Genomic DNA, 16,216 nt, shown 5'->3' with positions numbered 1-16,216 from the left:
TTCAGAGGTGAAATAATTGAATTATGGGCATTGTAACCCAATCAGTTCATCCTAATTTGACTGGGCAAGTAACTGGAGGCAGGTTGGGCATGGTGGAGAAGGGGGTCACTGGGAGTATGTCCTAGAAGTTCCTTGAGGCCCCAGCCCACTCTCTTCTCTCTCCGTTCCTCTTGTCTTTTCTCTCTCTCTACCTCCTTCCTGGCTGCCATGAGTAGAGTAACTCCCCTCCTCCACACCAAGATGTTCTGCCTCACCTGGGGCCCAGAGCAATGGACTTGATCCACCATGGACTGAATCTCTGAAACCATGAGCCAAAATAAACGTTCCCTCCTCTAAGTTGTTCTTGATCAACAAAGGGTCACAGTGTCACAAAGCCAACCAACAAACATCAATGTATGAATTAATATGATTTATTTTTCTTTCCTCGGCTACTAGCAAGTGGTTCTCCATCCTTGGGACCGCATCCCTGGGAGAAGAGCTCTGGGTCCTGTAGTAGGAAGTTCTCAACGATAGAAGAGAAGCACAGCTGCCTCTGTTATCTCCCGGCTGCTGCTGTAACCAACATGAGTTCCATATCCATTCCAGTCAAAAGCAGAGAAGTCTCCACATTGCCTGGGATTACCCTCTGGGAAGAATCCTCCTCCACCAATGCAGTGCTAGGAAACAAGGAGAGGAGGAGGTGGTGATGAGAGGGCTGCTGGTGAGTCCAAAGGTAATAATGGCCAAATCCAGAGGGATCTGTGGTCCCCATCCATTCTCTATGGGCAGTGTTGATCTTCTCCCATAGACTTCTCAACCCTTAGCTTAGTGACACACCATCTCCTCCTGACTTTCCTGCAACTTTTATGAACATCTGTTCTTGGATTCCCTGGCTGGACTCTTCCTTCATGATTCCTTAAGTGCTGCTCCCTAGGAGGGGGCACATCTCCCTCTCCCGTATAGATTGTCTGACTCAGCAAGGAGGAAGGGAAGTTACACCCCCCCACACATGCTCACACCACACTCTTACACACACACACACACACACACTGCCTCATTCCCAAGCACCTTTGGTCCCCACAAAGACTCACAAATTCAGTGTTACACCCGGTGACCCTCATTCCGGCACACAAGGCATTGGCTGCTCTCTCATTATTAAATACTCTGAACTGGACAAATCCTGCAGTGAATTCCTCTGAAAATGAGATGCAGAAAACAGCACTCAAGGAGGATGCCAGAAATAGCTTCCTTTAGGCTGCCCAGAGAGTGTGGATGCCAGGCTGAGGCTCAAGAGTGGAGGCCAGCACTACTGTGGTCAATGACTGGTGCATCCCAGCCCCAAACTTCACCAACCTTTTCCCAACCCCAGAACTCAAGAACTGGTTCTCAGAGAGGGTCTCTGTTCACCAGGACTTGTATGGAGAAATTCAACAATATTGGGGAATCACAAACAAACACGTAAAAAGGCTTGTTGCAGCAAATAATTTCTCCCCTCGCCCTCTCTCTCTCTCCCTCTCCCTCCCTTCCTCCCTCCCTCCCTCTCCCTCTCCCTCTCTTTCTCTCTCTCTCTCTCTCTCTCTCTCTCTCTCTCTCTATGAGACAAGGTCTCAGTAAGTTGCCCAGGTTGGCTTCAAACTTTCAATCCTCCTGCTTCAGCCACCTTAGCATCTGGGATTATAGACAGACACTAGGATGTCTGGCTTCTCTTTTATCTTAAAATTTTAAATCCTAGATATATTTACAACAGCTTTGAACTTTATAGAATAGGGCTCAACCTAACAAAGGAGATGCCGCCAAACTTAGATGAACATTAAATAAATATTTACCCTTCACAATAGAAGTAAAATTGTCTCACCATTTGCCCTTTATATGTGAATCTTGGTCTCAATAAGTTGCTGAGGGGTTGATAATGGGGTCGCTAGGAACAAAATCTGGAGCCAAGCTTCCCCAGCCCACATGCTGACTCTCCTGCCTGTGCACTGTGATCTCAGGTAGGTTCCTGAACCTCTCAGTGCTTCAGGTTTCTGATTCATAAAATGGGGGTCATAATAGTCCTCAAGGGTAGTTGCGCAAATTAAATGTGACAATACATGTAGCATTCATTGAAGAGAATGAGCTGTGTTAATAAGTAACCTCCTATCATAACTGAATTTATCATCTTTGCTATGAAGAGTTCAAGGAGCATTAAGAACTCACTCCGGCCATTGGGTGAGTAATATGCTGCAGTTTTCTGAGCATCACCAAAATCGTAGACCACAGGTATCGCCGGACCATTGTCAGTCCAACACTTTCCTATTCCATATTTCACTGGGTATTTCTACAAGAAACAACAACAACAAAATCATTGGATAAGGACAACAGTTTTGGTTTGGGGGGTTACTATCACTCATTAAGAGAAAGCAATGTTTTCTCAGTAAATGAGATTATTTCAAAACCAGTCAAAATAAGAATCTTTCCTTTTTGCTTTTCTCCTACAACCAGGCCAACTGGTGCCCTCCCTCTCTCCCTCTCTCCCTCTCCCTGCCCCAAATCTTCTCTCTCCTGGGTCTCTTATCTTCTTTGGCTCAGAATTTATTTTTTTCTTTATTAAAATATTTATTTATTCTAATTTGTTATACATGATGGCAGAATGAAATTCATTTCATATTATACATATAGAGCACAATTTTTCAAGTCGCTGATTGTACACAAAGTATTTTCACACCATTCGTGTCTTCATACATGTTCTTAGGGAAATGATGTCTAACTATTCCACCATCATTCCTACCCCCGAGCCCCTCCCTCCCCTTTGCCCTATCTAAGGTTCCTCCATTCCTCCCATGTTCCCCCCACATTGCCATTATGAGTCATCTGGCTCAGAATTTCTGAGGAAAGTGGGTCAGAAGCCATCAGCAAATTAGGATGAGGGGACATGAAAGGGCCATGGAAAGGTGCTTCCTGCCCAACCTCACACACCTGCCTCTCTCTACACCCAGGACAGCCAGTCCCAGCCCGCAGCCCTGTGTACCTGGTAGAGGCCAAACAGATTATGTTCCAGATGCTGGAAGAAGCCAGTTGTGGTGCGGTACCTCAGCAGAGAGCTGTTCCGCCAGTTCTGCGTGGGGCTCTTGTTGGGCACATGCCAGATGCCCAGGTCTGCAGCCTGGATGTCATAGTAGCCAGGGTTCTGGAAAGCAACCAACACTGAGACTGACCAGCCCAGGTCCCACAGGGGCAAAAGACACACATGGGCTCCCTCAGCTGAGCTGACAGCTCTGGGCTCCAGGTGGACAGATGGCCAGCCATGCTCACACATACCCACCTCCAGCAGATCATGCCCCCCCCCCCCACCCCACTGCCTCATGGCCTTGTGGGAGGAATCTGGGATGCGAGGCATGTGACTGTTTCTCTCTTCTGCTCCAGCCCCATGTCCACAGCCCCCCTCCCAACCCACCTCCTGCATGCTGTGGCCCAGCCACACTCAGGTCCTCACCCTTTCCCAGTGGCACCAACCTTGTAGTCATCACTGGTGGCCGCCTCTGCAGACCCGAAGGTGTTGTAATTGGCCCAGTTGCCGTCCCCCTCTGGGTAGTCTGCTCTGTTGCCCTGCTGGCTGGACCACCGATCGCCCACCGTGCACTTCCCAGCCATGTTGTTCTCGTGCACACTGGCCACCAGGGTCCAGCCACCACCCACAGAGGTCATGTCACAGAAGGTCTGGTAGACGGCACCATTCTTGGCCCGGAGGAAATACAGGCCATCTGTGGAGAGAACCAGCCCAGATCCTCCCTGTATGGGAGCTCATGCCATCTCAGTGCCATGACCAGGACAGCTCTGGGAACTAGAAACATGGCCTAAGGGCTCCTCTCCTGAGTCCTGTCAGTATGCATCCCTGGGTGTAGTGGAACACCCCACGTTTGAATAACACAACCTACTGACTGAGGCAGAACACAGAATTATCCAAGCTCTCAGCAACGTTCCTCTCAGAATTAAGCACAGAATTTTCATATGACTCAGCAATTCCACTTCTAGTACATGCCCAAAGGAATTAAAAATAGGATTCAAACACTAAACATTTATTGCAGGATTAGTCACAGGACTCATAGAAATAACAGGAAACAACAACAGGAAAATAAAATAGTGTGTATACACACATCACATAAAATCTATATTGTACATATATTGACATATATATCTACACACAAGTGATAGAAAGCAATTAGTTATTCACGCTATATGTATAAACTTTGAAAACACTATGCTAAGTGGAAGCAACCAGATGTAAGGTACAGTTACCTTATGATTCTACTTACATGAAGAAACTAAAATAGGCAAATTCATAGAGACAGAAAGTACAACAGCAGCTACATGGGCCTTCGGGAAGGCAGAATACGGGTTCATTACTTAATGAACATAGAATTTCTGTTTGGAATAATGAAAATTTTCTTGAGATGGATAGTGGTAGTGATTGCATAGCACTGAGAAAGTAATTCATGCCATTGTAGTGTACACTTAAAACTGGTTAAAATGACAAAGCTTATCCTATATATAGTACATACTTTTTACCACATTTATTTAAACTAAAACCCAAAACAAAACAAAACAAAAAAACAGTTGGGTGCAGTGGCACACACCTGTGATCCCAGTAATTTAGGAGGCTGAGGCAGAAGGATCAGGCCAGCCTCAGCAACATAGACAGACTTTGTCTCAAAAAGGTGAGGGGGGTGGGGCTTAGGATGTAGCTTAGTGGTAAAGTGCCCCAGGTTCAATCCCCAGTACCAAAAAAGAACTTTAAAAAGCTAAAAAAAAAAAAAAAAATTCACCGAAGACAAAATCCTGATAGGGCTCCTTACTCACCATTTGCACCAAAGTACTTCTCTTTGATTTCTTTGCAGCTTCTAGGCAGAGATGGAGACAATGATGACCAGGTCCATACCTTGGAAACAGCATTGCTCACAGCTAGAGAATATGCAGAGTTTCATTCTCTTTGCTGCTTTGACACAAAACCCAGCCTTCCCTTGCCACTAATCCCCAACTCACTCCACTTCTGTGGCAGAGCCTCGCTGCCTGGGTTGAAAGACCCTGAGCTATCCAGCATCATCCATCAGCTCATCTGAGCCAGCATCCAGCACAGGTTTACCTCCCTCCCTCCACAGGACCTCGTGCTGGGCCAAGCCCTGCCCTGGGCACCCGGCATTTAAAGAAATTAAACATCCCCAGGAACTTACCTCTCGAGGGAGTTGCCAAAACCAACAGAAAATTTTATTAAAAGGAATGAAGGATAAGCTCAGGAGAACAAGAGAAAGACTCTGAGATGAGAATAGAGAAGTCTGAAGGGAGCCGGGGGTTGTCTGGGATAGGATGACTTAGTGACAGAGGCTTTCTAGTTCTGGTGACACTACAGTGTACTCTGAGAGAATAGACATGATTCATCAGTTGGAAGAAAGAAAAAAAAAAAGAGAATTCAAGGCAAAGACAAAAACATGTCCAAAGACCTGGAGAAAAGAATGAAGCAAAGCCCGGCTTGAGGAGGAAATACAGGAAGCTTAAGGTGGTTGAGGCAGAGGGTGAGGTTGGCAGAGCTGAGACTCTAGCCAGGAGACCAGCAGGGGCACAGAATGAAGAACCTTGTACACGAGTGTCAACTCTGCAAACCAGTCTAAAAGTCTGGAGGGGTGGAAGCATCACAGGCTTTCAAGTCAGAGGGATTCAGGCCTAAGTAGCTCAGGCTTCCAGTGGAGAGTCCTTGGGTTCTACTTGCCACACCTGAGCCTCAGTTTCCTTGTGCCTAAGATAAAGCTAATAACTAGTATTTTTGTAAAGATCAAGTGAGATAATATGTAGAAACATGCTTTTCTCAGCCAGGCACGGGGGAAAACACCTGTGATCTGGGTGACTTAGTGAGACCCTATCTCAAAATAAAAAATAATAAAACATGCTGGTGATGTGGGTCAGTGGTAGAGGGCCCTGGGTTCAATCCACAGTACTCTGGAAAGAAACAGGTGTTTGTCTTTTAAAAATGAATAGATAAATAACAATTAAAAGAAATACAGATTTTAAAATGCCATTGCTATTCTTATAGAGAGAAGACTATAAAGAGAACATTCTCTGGGCACAGGGTATACCACACAATTACCAAGGTCACTGCAGGCCATGGTAGTGGGAAATAGTGAAGAGAGGGCACTTTTCTTACAAGGGTCCCCTCAGGACCACACAGAGACAGAGAACCAGACCCAGGATGTGTCATATCTTAGCAATACTCTCACTGCTAGAGACCAGATCCCTCCAGAAGCCAGAAATCAGCAACAAGGTGGCCCCTGTGCATCTAAAAGACGTCATCTCTGGCTCAGGAGAGTCCCCCTTCCTGGAAGCAACCCTGCCTGGTGTGTTTTCTTTGAAAGCTGTGTGCAGGTGAGCTGGGGGACTGGGCCCCTGACAGGGAGACTCACCAGCACTGCATCCTCTGCTGGCCACAATGAGAAACAGAAGGAAGCCGAGTTGGGTCATGGTAGTCTAAAAAAAAGCAAGATGAAAGTCACTGTCTTGATTGTCTTTTTTTCTTTATTCCTGTCTCCTTACAAAGACTCAAAGTTCCCCTGCTTTTTTTTTTTAAACTCCACACATCTCTGGAAACTAAACCAGACCTGAGCTAAAATAAGGGCTCCCCAAACTCACAGAAAGCAAACTCCTCTGCCAACACAGGTCCAGGAGCTGAAGTTCCCAGCTGAGTGGAGACTGGATCTTTCTCTGCAGAGGCTCCTAATGAGAGGTGAGAGCTGAGCCCTTTATGGAGAAAGCACAGGGGCACAGCCCAGGTCTCCAGACTCACCCTCCCCTGGCATGATGCCCAAGGAGGTGAGGCCTCTGGTTATGACAGGAAAGATATTCAGTGATGATGATGGAATTAGCAGGACAAATAGTCAAGCTCATTTCCTAGCATTGTTCCTAGATTTGTGGATTTCATGGCCCTGTGTATTTAAAAAAAAAAAAAAAAGAAAGGTGAGACTCTCAAGAGTTGGTGTTGATTTGGGGTTTTCTTTGTGCCTTTCTTTCCTGCTAAGTAAAAACTTTTTCTCCTATTAAATATCTAGTATCATCATCATTTCATAGAAAAAGGAAACTTTAACAATGAAAGAGGAAAGGTACCATTTCAGAATCAGTAGAAGTCTTTAGCTCCAATAAATGTAGTTCCATACAAAGTTTTGTTATTTGGTTGTTAATTTTCTCATTTTGCAACAAACTAGTCTTGGGATTAAATTCGTTAAAAAAACCCAAAAAACTTTTGATGTGTCAAAGCTCCTATATCATTCCTGTCCTAATGTTATCCAAATCCCATCAGCTTATAATAGAAGTGATCGGCTCCTCCTCAGTGACATCACATCCCTAATTCATTACAGTACTGATAACATTGCAACCCATAGGAAAAGACTGTGAACCTCTCTTTGATTAAGCTACTATTTTTTATCTTTTTAAGTCCGAAGTATAGATTTGTACAAAACACTCAGAGATATTGAGAGAATAAAATAAAACAGTGCCCATGAAGGAATGCCCACTTCTGCCCCTCTCCCCTCCTTGCACTGCCTGCAGTGGTACCAGCAATCTCCTGCTCAGCATTATCACAGTCTCAGACCTCTCACGAAGTCCAAGGTCATCAAAAAGAGGAACAAGAAGCTCATTCAGCTCTAGTCAGGCTGATATGTCAAAAGTATAACCAATAGAAACCCAGGGATAGCCATAACTGGGTACAGAGAAGATTCAAGGGCCACAGATTGATCCCAACATTGGTTATGGGAGCAACAAGGAAGAAAAGCCCATGCTTCCAGTGGCTTCTGGAAGTTCCTGGTCCCCAGTGTCAAAGATCTGGAAATGCTGCTACTGAGCAAGGAGTCTTATGGTGCTGAGATTGCTCACAGTATTTCCTCCACGAACCTCAGAGCCATCGTGAAAAAAGAATCCCTACTGGCCCTCAGAGTCACCAGCTCCAATGCCAGGCTGCACAGTGAAGGAAATGAATAGGAGACTCATGTGTGTATTTCATTTGTACTTAAATAAACCCAGAAAAACTGTGTGCACACACACAGAAAATATATACTTCTTTTAGTTCTTCTTAAATTAATTCTGAGATGTATTTTTTCATATTTTGACATCTTTAGTATCATTTTACCTCCCATCTTTATTAGTACACACAGCATGGAACAGTCTACAATTGATTGATTGAACCTAAGAGTCTAGGAAAATGGAAGACCTGTTTGAGGGACATTATCCCTTCTAACCCCCAGCATCCAGTCAGTGACTTTGTCCCACTGATTGTACCTTGTACTTCCTCTGCAATCTGTTCCCCATGCCACCTCCTCCAAATCCCACTTCCCTTGATACTCGTTTAGTTAAGGTCTCGATCATTTAGGACACATTCAGTAGTGATTAATAGAAACCCCATCTCAAAGTGGCTTAAACAAAAAGTAAATATATCACTTAATGAAGTAAAAAATCTAGAAAGAGGGTAGGATTTATGCTTAACTGACTCATTAGCTTCTCTCCACCAGGCTTCATCCTACGACTGAGTTCAAGATGGCGACTGGTATTCCAGGCATTACCTACAAGCCGAGGGAGGAGGCTCATCTTTTCCTGTGGCTCCTTTTCAGGAGAGAGCAAGCTTTCTCCAGAGTCCCCCAGCTTCCTGTTCCTAATGTCTCATTGGCCTGAGATGGTCACATGTGGCACTAGCTCCATGGGGCTTCCTTTACCCACGCTCAGACTGGTGCTCTAAACAATGCCAGCCTATTTTCTCACAGTACTGGAGACTGGAAGTTGAAGGTACACATGCCCAGCTCTAGTTCCTTCTGAGGTCTGATTCCTTCTGAGGCCTCTCTCCTTAGCTGTAGTAGCCACCTCTCTGTGTCTTTACATGGTCCAATTTCTGTGTGCAGTGCATTTCTGGTGTCTCTCTTTGTGTCCGAATTTCCTCTTCTTATAAGTATACCAGCCAAATTGGATTAGAGTCCATCCTAATTACCTTATTTTAACTTAATTGCCTCTTTAAAAACCCTGTCTTCAAATGACATCACATTCCGACTCAACAAATAAAAGTGAGAAAATAATTGTCCAGATTGCCCAAAACCATTCATCTGGGCTTGTGATTAACACTGATGAATCATATAAACAGGCTTTCTCTGGCCTGTATTTCAGACCTAACCCTCTTCTGTCTCTAGTATTGGCCCCCTTCAATCCCTTCTCCACACTTGTGCCAACATGGATCCTTGTAAAGCAAACCATCCCTACAATCCCATTAAAAATATCCCTGTCCTCTTGTATCAGCTGGACAAACAAGGTCAAAATCCACACCATAGGAGTTGTGTCAGTTACTTATTGCTACATAACAATCCACTCCACAATGAAGTGGCTTAAAACAACAGCAGTCATTTCTTTTGCTTATGCATCTGCAATTTGAGTGTGGCTTGTTTCTGTTGCACATCAGCTGAAACATCTTAGTGCCTTCTCTTATGTTCACTACTTATAAATAGACTATCAGGATGGAATTTTAGGGTTGAACTATTCAGACATCTGGAAGCAACAGTGAGCCCGTAGCTGGTGGCCAGGGGGGTTGTGTGGATGCTGGACACTTGCTCTCTCCAGTCTTTCTCTTCCCCACTTTGGGTCTTATTTGTATTTTAGCTCAACTTCCTCCATCACTGAATTTCCATATGCTGCAGAAAACAAGAATCAGAGGAGTTAAGAGGATAACTGTAGGGCCAGTGAGGACTATTTTAACATTGGCAATGACACGTTGAGGGCAGAGGAGAAAAATAGCAGGAGATAGCAATGGCAGCCAAATGCACTTTCCACTTACAATATAACCTATGTTGGGGTACAGGAGGGGGCTGGTTTGAGGCTAAGTTGTATGTAGTGATGAGTTGAAAGTTATTGGGAGGTGAGGGAGTGCTGATAGGTATAGGAAAGAATTCCAGTATTTGCCTAAATATGCACAAGGCCCTGGGCTCAATTCCTAGCACTGCAAAAACAAAAGAGAAGGTTAGATGATGGTTTTGACAGAATATTGCATTTGATGGACTTAAGATTCATCATCAATGGCCAGTGCATGTCAAAATAATTCAAAATGTACCCAAGACAGAAAATTGACAGTATGTATATATGTGCACCAAGAGAGAAGCATGTGGAAGAAATTCCCTCCACCCCCACCTCACTCCAGCCCAGCATCTGTCTCTAGTGAGTTAGTTATACTTTGTTATTTTTAAAAAAGAAAGGTTTGTTGCACACACACACACACACACTTTAATGAATATTACAAGGCAAATACCTGTATCATTATCATCCTGCTCAAGAAATAAAATGTCAGCACCTCAAGAACTTCCCATATGCTTCTAGACTAAAAACCCCTCCCTTCCACCTAAAAGTCATCACTTGCCCAACTCTTAAGGTAATCAGATTCTGTGCCCTTGTCACACTGTCAAAGCTATTATAGATTTATAGCTTAAGGTGGTGGCCCACACCTTCTGTAGTCACAGCTACTGGTGGGGGAGTGTTAAACAAGAGGAGTTCTAGTTGGAGGACAACCTGGGAAATTTAATGAGACCCTGTCTCAAACTATGTTGGCGGATGCCCTGCATCTCTCAGAGCTGTCAGCCTTAAAATGATAATTTCTCTTCACAAATCTTGGTTAGAACAAGTTGCATAGTTCTGTTTAACTTCAAAGATAAAGTGCAGCTCTTTCTATTGAGGATTGATCCTAGGGCATTCTGGGCAAGCACTCTACTATTGAGTTACATCCTTAGCCTTTTAAATTTCATTCTGAGACAGGGTCTTACTAAGTTGCTGAGATTGGCCTTGAACTTGTGATTCTCTTGCATCAGCTTCCCAAGCAGCTGGGATTACATGTGCCTGGTGGTTATTCTTTAGAGTTGTAACAAGTAGCGGAGATATATGATAACCAGGTCAGTCCTCAACCTCTCTGTCCCTGCTCCTCTTCCAGCCTGCCTTCAATCTATTTATTTATTTATTTATTTGCCCCGTGTGGGGTATTGAGCCCAGTGGTACTTAACCACTGAGCTAAATCTTCAGCTCTATTTATTTATTTGTGGGACTGGGCCTTGCTAAATTGCTTTTAGGACCTCACCAAGTTGCTGAGGTCGGCTTTGAACTTGTGATCCTCCTGCCTCTGCCTCCTTTTCCTTTCCTTTATAATGCAATAGATACTTATAACCCGTGACATAACCCAAGATCTAAAACGTTATCAGTCACCTACACCTACCCCAGTGCTCCTTTGTATCACTCCACCTCATTTCCCCCTCAGGTGTTGCCATAATGCCAATTTGTGTTTATTGTTTTATTGCTTAAGTTACTTTTATTGACCACACATATATGCAACATATTGCATACGTGAATAAATGTCTTTTTAAATCTCTTTGTTTTTGAATTATATAAAAGTACTATTATATTACGTGTTGCTTTCTGAGGCATACTTTTTCCTTATGACATTAAACAACTAGTTGTCCTCTAAAGCTGTGGCAAAGTCACCCATTCATTTTCATTGCTATTGCTATTCCGTGGTACAAATTTATCATGATTCGTTTTTCTACTCTCCAATGATTGGGCATTTATTTTGATTTTAGTGGTTTTGCTTTTTTCAATTAGGCACAATACTTTTATAAGCATTATTGTGTGTTTTTGTTGTTATGACTGAGACCTGACAAGAACATTTTAGAGGAGGAAAAGTTTATTTGGACTTAAAGGTTCAGTCCAGGGTCAGTTGGCTCCATTCCTCTGGGCCTGAGGCATAACATCGTGGCAGAGGGGTGTGGAAGGGGAAAGATGCTCAGCTCACAGCAGCCAGGATGTCTAGGTAGAGGAAGAAAGGTAATCCCGTTTCCCCTGAGATTACGGAAGGGGAGAGATTAGGAAGGAGAAGAGCAAAACACATGTCCATTTTAAAAATTAATTGCAGTAGCAAAGCAGCAAGGGCTATATTCAAAGCATAAAGTGGACCACTGTCACAATATATGGAAGTTCTAGGCCCCCAGTATCTCCAAATGTGACAGGGCCCTTTAAAGATATAATTAAGGTTAAATGAGGTCATTGTGGTGGGTGCTAATCCAATGTGCTTGGTCTCTTTATAAAAAGAGGAGGTTGGGGCACATATACAGACTAAGGGTCAACATTGTGAGGGCACTGTAGTAGGGTGGCCATCCACAAACCAGGAAACGGGCCTCAGCAGAAACTAAACCACCAACATTGGGATCTTGGACTTCTGGCATCCAGAACTGTGAGAAAATAAATTTCAGCTAAGTCACTCAGTCTTTTGTATTTTGTTCTGGCAGCACTAGCAAACTGATGTTGCTGCATTTAAGGATGATGGCCATTAAGCATATTTTTAACTTGTACAAGAAAAATAATTTGTGTGTTACTGCATTCATCCCTGACAGTGTTTTACTCATAGCAGGATCTTACTTTACCCATAGCCTCTGGTTCCCCTTTGAATCTCTGAATCCTGTTTTACAGTTGGATCCTGCAGGGGATCATCCTGTTCTCTATGACTATAAGGCTTTTTTCCATCAAGATCTCCTGCAGTTCACATTCCTACTAGGTTGGTCTCATGGTAGTTGAGAGTTAGGTGGCAGTTTGCTGTGTTAGGTCCCTGGAGTGCCTGTTTTTATTAGGCAAAAAAGACAGAAAGCAGAAAGCAGGAAATAACAAGTAGAATTTATGTTGAGGATTCATTTTACATTTATTAATTTGTAGCAAAATAAAAAAATCAAAAAACACAAACCAAAACCAAAACATAAAGCCATAGGCAGGAAACTTTTGGGAAACAGGTAAATTAATGGACCACTGGTTGTCAAAACCTTTTCTGAAGCACATAACGGCGGCATGTTTCAATGGTCATAAAATCATTCACTCCCTGAAGTTCAGCTAATCCTCTCATGGGAACAAACCCTAAGGAAATAATTAAACAGAAACAAAAGGTTATATAAATAAATATAAAAGATATTCATTGTAGCATTATTTGTAAGAGTATAAGTTCTCAACAACAAGGAAATTGTTAAATTAGAGCATGTAATCCAATGGAATACTATGCAGCTATTAAAATAATAATAGTTTTTTTTTCTCACCATGCAACCTGCTTTAGTGCCAACAGCCTACAAGCACAGAGGCCAGGCAATGGTTTGGGGGTAAAAAAAAAAAGTCCAGGTAAAAATGATGATTATGAAGAATGTGTAGAAACATGAAAAATGTTTTATGATTTTGGGGCACATATCAAGAAAAAGCAGAATGCAAAATTACATTCATTTTATGATTACAGACATGTAAAAAATGTCATGTAGTGAAAAAATGGATGGAGGATTAGAACTAAAAACGATTTAAAAATATTAACTTATGCCTGTAATCCTAGAGATTTGGGAGACTCAGGCAAGAGGATTACAAGTTTGAGACCAGCCTCAGCAACTAGTGAGGCCCTAAGCAATTTGGAGAGTTCCTGTCTCAAAAACCAAAAAGTGTTAGGGGTGTGATTCAGTGGTTAAGCGCCCCTGGGCTCAATCCCCAGCACTAAAAACAAAACAAAACAAAACAAAAAACAACAACAATAACAAACAACAACAACAACAAAAAACACACAAAACTATATCTATATCTATCCATCTATATATCTTTACTTATTTGTTTTTGTGGTACTGGGATTTAAACCTAGGCAAATGCTTTACTGCTGAGCTACACACCCAACTCCAAAACAATTCTCTTAGGATAGTAAGTATACACATTTTTAAAAAAGAAATTTTATTTAAAGTATATATTTTACATATATATTTTGTTTTTTATTTTGAGACAGGGTCTCTGTCAGTTGCTGAGGCTGGCCATGAACTTGTGATCCTTCTTCCTCAACCTCCCAAGTCACTGGGATTACAGGTGTATGCCACCAGGCCTGGCTCAGACATAAATTATCAAATAACAAAGTTCTTAAGTTTTATTTCAGGAAAAGCCTCTAGAACCCACCTAAGGATAGTATGAAACTGGCTTTTCAGAACGGACATTTGCGGGGCACAGTGTAGCTACTGTAATCTCAGTGATGCAGGAGGATCCCAAATTTCAGGTCAGCCCGGGCAATTTAGTGAGATCCTGTCTGTGAGAAATAGAAACTCCCGTGGTCCATTTTCAAAATATAGTATTTAGCCTTAATTGGGATGTAAAATACAATTATAGCCATTTTTTTTCTGTGTGCAACTGTTTATTCAATCCCCATAGATCAAAAGTATTCTAGAAAAAAAAATGTGCTCAGACATTTTTTCCTTGTCATTCTCCCCCAAACAATACAGTGCAGCCGCTATTTACCCAGCATTCCCTCTGTCTTAGGGGTGAGAAGCAAGCTGGCTATCATTTAGGTACAGGAGTAGGTTATGCAGATGCAATTACATAAGGGGCTTGAACAGCCATGAATGTGCACATCCCCAGGAGTCCTCCTAGACCCTGTTCTCCATAGACACTGAAGGTCAGCAGACTATCCCTAGGGTCCTGCCCAGACCCCATCCTCCTGACACTGAGGGACAGCCGACTATTTTTTCTTCACAGTGTTTCAAGGAAACCCCAGCTGGGGAAATGGTGGTGCTGGTTCTCTTCTTCTCCCTCAGTCTCCAGCTCCTTCTTTGCAGCAGAGAACACTCAAGCAGAACATGCTGGAAGAATGGAAAATGAAGGTTCAATCTGGGTTTGCAGGCTTTCACTGGGTTCCATCTAGTCTGTCCCTATTAAGTGGAAAAGACCTTCAGGTTCTGGTGACAACCAACCCAATCCCACTGCCTTTCATTCCATCCTGTGAAGAACAGCAATCAATTATGCATTGGTTCTTTTCATGCTTTGGACTAAATTGAGATGAAGGAATGTTTACTTGTACACAAAAATGCAAATGTGAACAATCATTCCTAAAAAAGGGGTTAAAACTTTTTTAGTTTATGCAAAAATGATTATAATAATAATAATAAATTATTATGCAAATTATGCTCGCCAGGAAGAGATGGAAGGGAACAACACACACACAAAAAAAATGAGGTGAACATTCCCATGTGACTTATTTTCTAGTCACCTTTCCAGTTTTGTTTTCTAATATCACCCTATTTCCCTCACAAAAATTATTTTTTATTCATTGAACAGAATATAGGTCCTAAAATTAAGGCCTAATATTCTATGTGGCCCTGACATCTGGGGAAATTTTAAAGGACTCAAATTACTTAACCCTAAGTCCCCTTCCATCCTGCCGCTGCAGAGCTGGTCTCCTGGCCAGGCACTTCCTGTCATTCTCAGGCAGCCTCTGGCCCTCTTCACACTAGGAAGTTGTCTCCGGACCCTGCTGGAGGGACTTCATCCTCTCCTGTGAGTCATCCCCATAATGAGTCACCTGTGGCCCCCAAACAGCCTGTTTAGCCTGTCGGTATCCTGTATACCTCTCTGGCCTAAGGAAAGGTGATCACAAGCTGCTGTGGCCTCTTTTGTGTGGTACCTGGTGCTGAGTGCTTAGTTCTTCTCATAACCTTTCCCCCAACAGGTGACTGGGAGGGCATTAAAGCAAGTTTGGGGGACTTTAAGAAAGTCCTGTTACTTGTTCAAGGAGGTCTAAGAACCCAAGGTAGACCAAAAAGACTCCCTGTCTAAAGTTCAAATTCACCCAGCCAGTCCTTTGTGCTGTGACTGAGATTTGCAGGTCCTGCCTTCCCAGGATATCGGGCTGCTCAGAGTCTGTATGTGTTACCATCTATTTCTGTGTAGCAGAGCTCCCCAAAACTTTGTTATGTAAAACAACACACACTTATCTTGGGTTTCATGGCTCAGAAATTCAGGCATGGCTGAGCTCTCTGCTCCATGGTCTCTCCCGAGCCCTGGGCTTCTTACAGCATGCAATGAAGATAAGAGCCAAGCTTCAGTATTCCTGATCCAGTGGCCCATTCATTGGTTGCTGGTGCCGGGTTTCTGTTCACACAACTAAAAGGCTCAGGGGTCACACTAGTTAAACTGGGCTAACTGGGCTGCATGAAATAACCACACAAGAGACACAAATACCTTTTTCTTTGGGGTTGCTGTGACAGCTCCTCTGACCTTAAGGGTCCGCAGAAAGAGAGAGAGGGAGACACGTGCTGACCCCTTTTATTGAGGAGAAGCTATTCAAATGAGGCCAGGGGTCAGGTTTCAGGGGCTGAGTCTATCTTCATGATGTCCACTGTCAGCAGGTTGACTGACACCTGGGTAGGCCACACCCAAG

General features: G+C 43.3%; 1 protein-coding gene across 1 annotated transcript; it reads right to left on the bottom strand.

Moving 5' to 3' along the window:
• Window positions 1-503: 503 nt before the first annotated feature.
• LOC139707484 (intelectin-1a-like) lies at window positions 504-6,465 on the bottom strand. Its single transcript, XM_071618787.1, has 7 exons — window positions 6,408-6,465; window positions 4,816-4,917; window positions 3,472-3,719; window positions 2,987-3,145; window positions 2,176-2,296; window positions 1,071-1,174; window positions 504-656 (listed from the first exon to the last, which is right to left on the bottom strand). The coding sequence occupies exons 1-7, from the start codon at window positions 6,463-6,465 to the stop codon at window positions 504-506; spliced, it is 945 nt and encodes a 314-aa protein (XP_071474888.1).
• Between the last annotated feature and the right edge of the window lie 9,751 nt (window positions 6,466-16,216).

This window comes from Marmota flaviventris, chromosome 10 (assembly GCF_047511675.1).
Source record: "Marmota flaviventris isolate mMarFla1 chromosome 10, mMarFla1.hap1, whole genome shotgun sequence".
Classification (NCBI taxonomy): domain Eukaryota; kingdom Metazoa; phylum Chordata; class Mammalia; order Rodentia; family Sciuridae; genus Marmota; species Marmota flaviventris.
This window is presented reverse-complemented; position numbering and strand designations above follow the sequence as displayed.

Bases quoted from the DNA above. Each gene is read 5' to 3' on its own strand.
- LOC139707484 (XM_071618787.1), bottom strand. From the start codon at position 6,465: ATGACCCAACTCGGCTTCCTTCTGTTTCTCATTGTGGCCAGCAGAGGA. The intron at 4,918-6,407 runs GTGAGTCTCCCT...CATATTCTCTAG, and splicing joins CAGCAGAGGATGCAGTGCTG to CTGTGAGCAATGCTGTTTCC. The intron at 2,297-2,986 runs GTACACAGGGCT...TGTTTCTTGTAG, and splicing joins ATCTGTTTGGCCTCTACCAG to AAATACCCAGTGAAATATGG.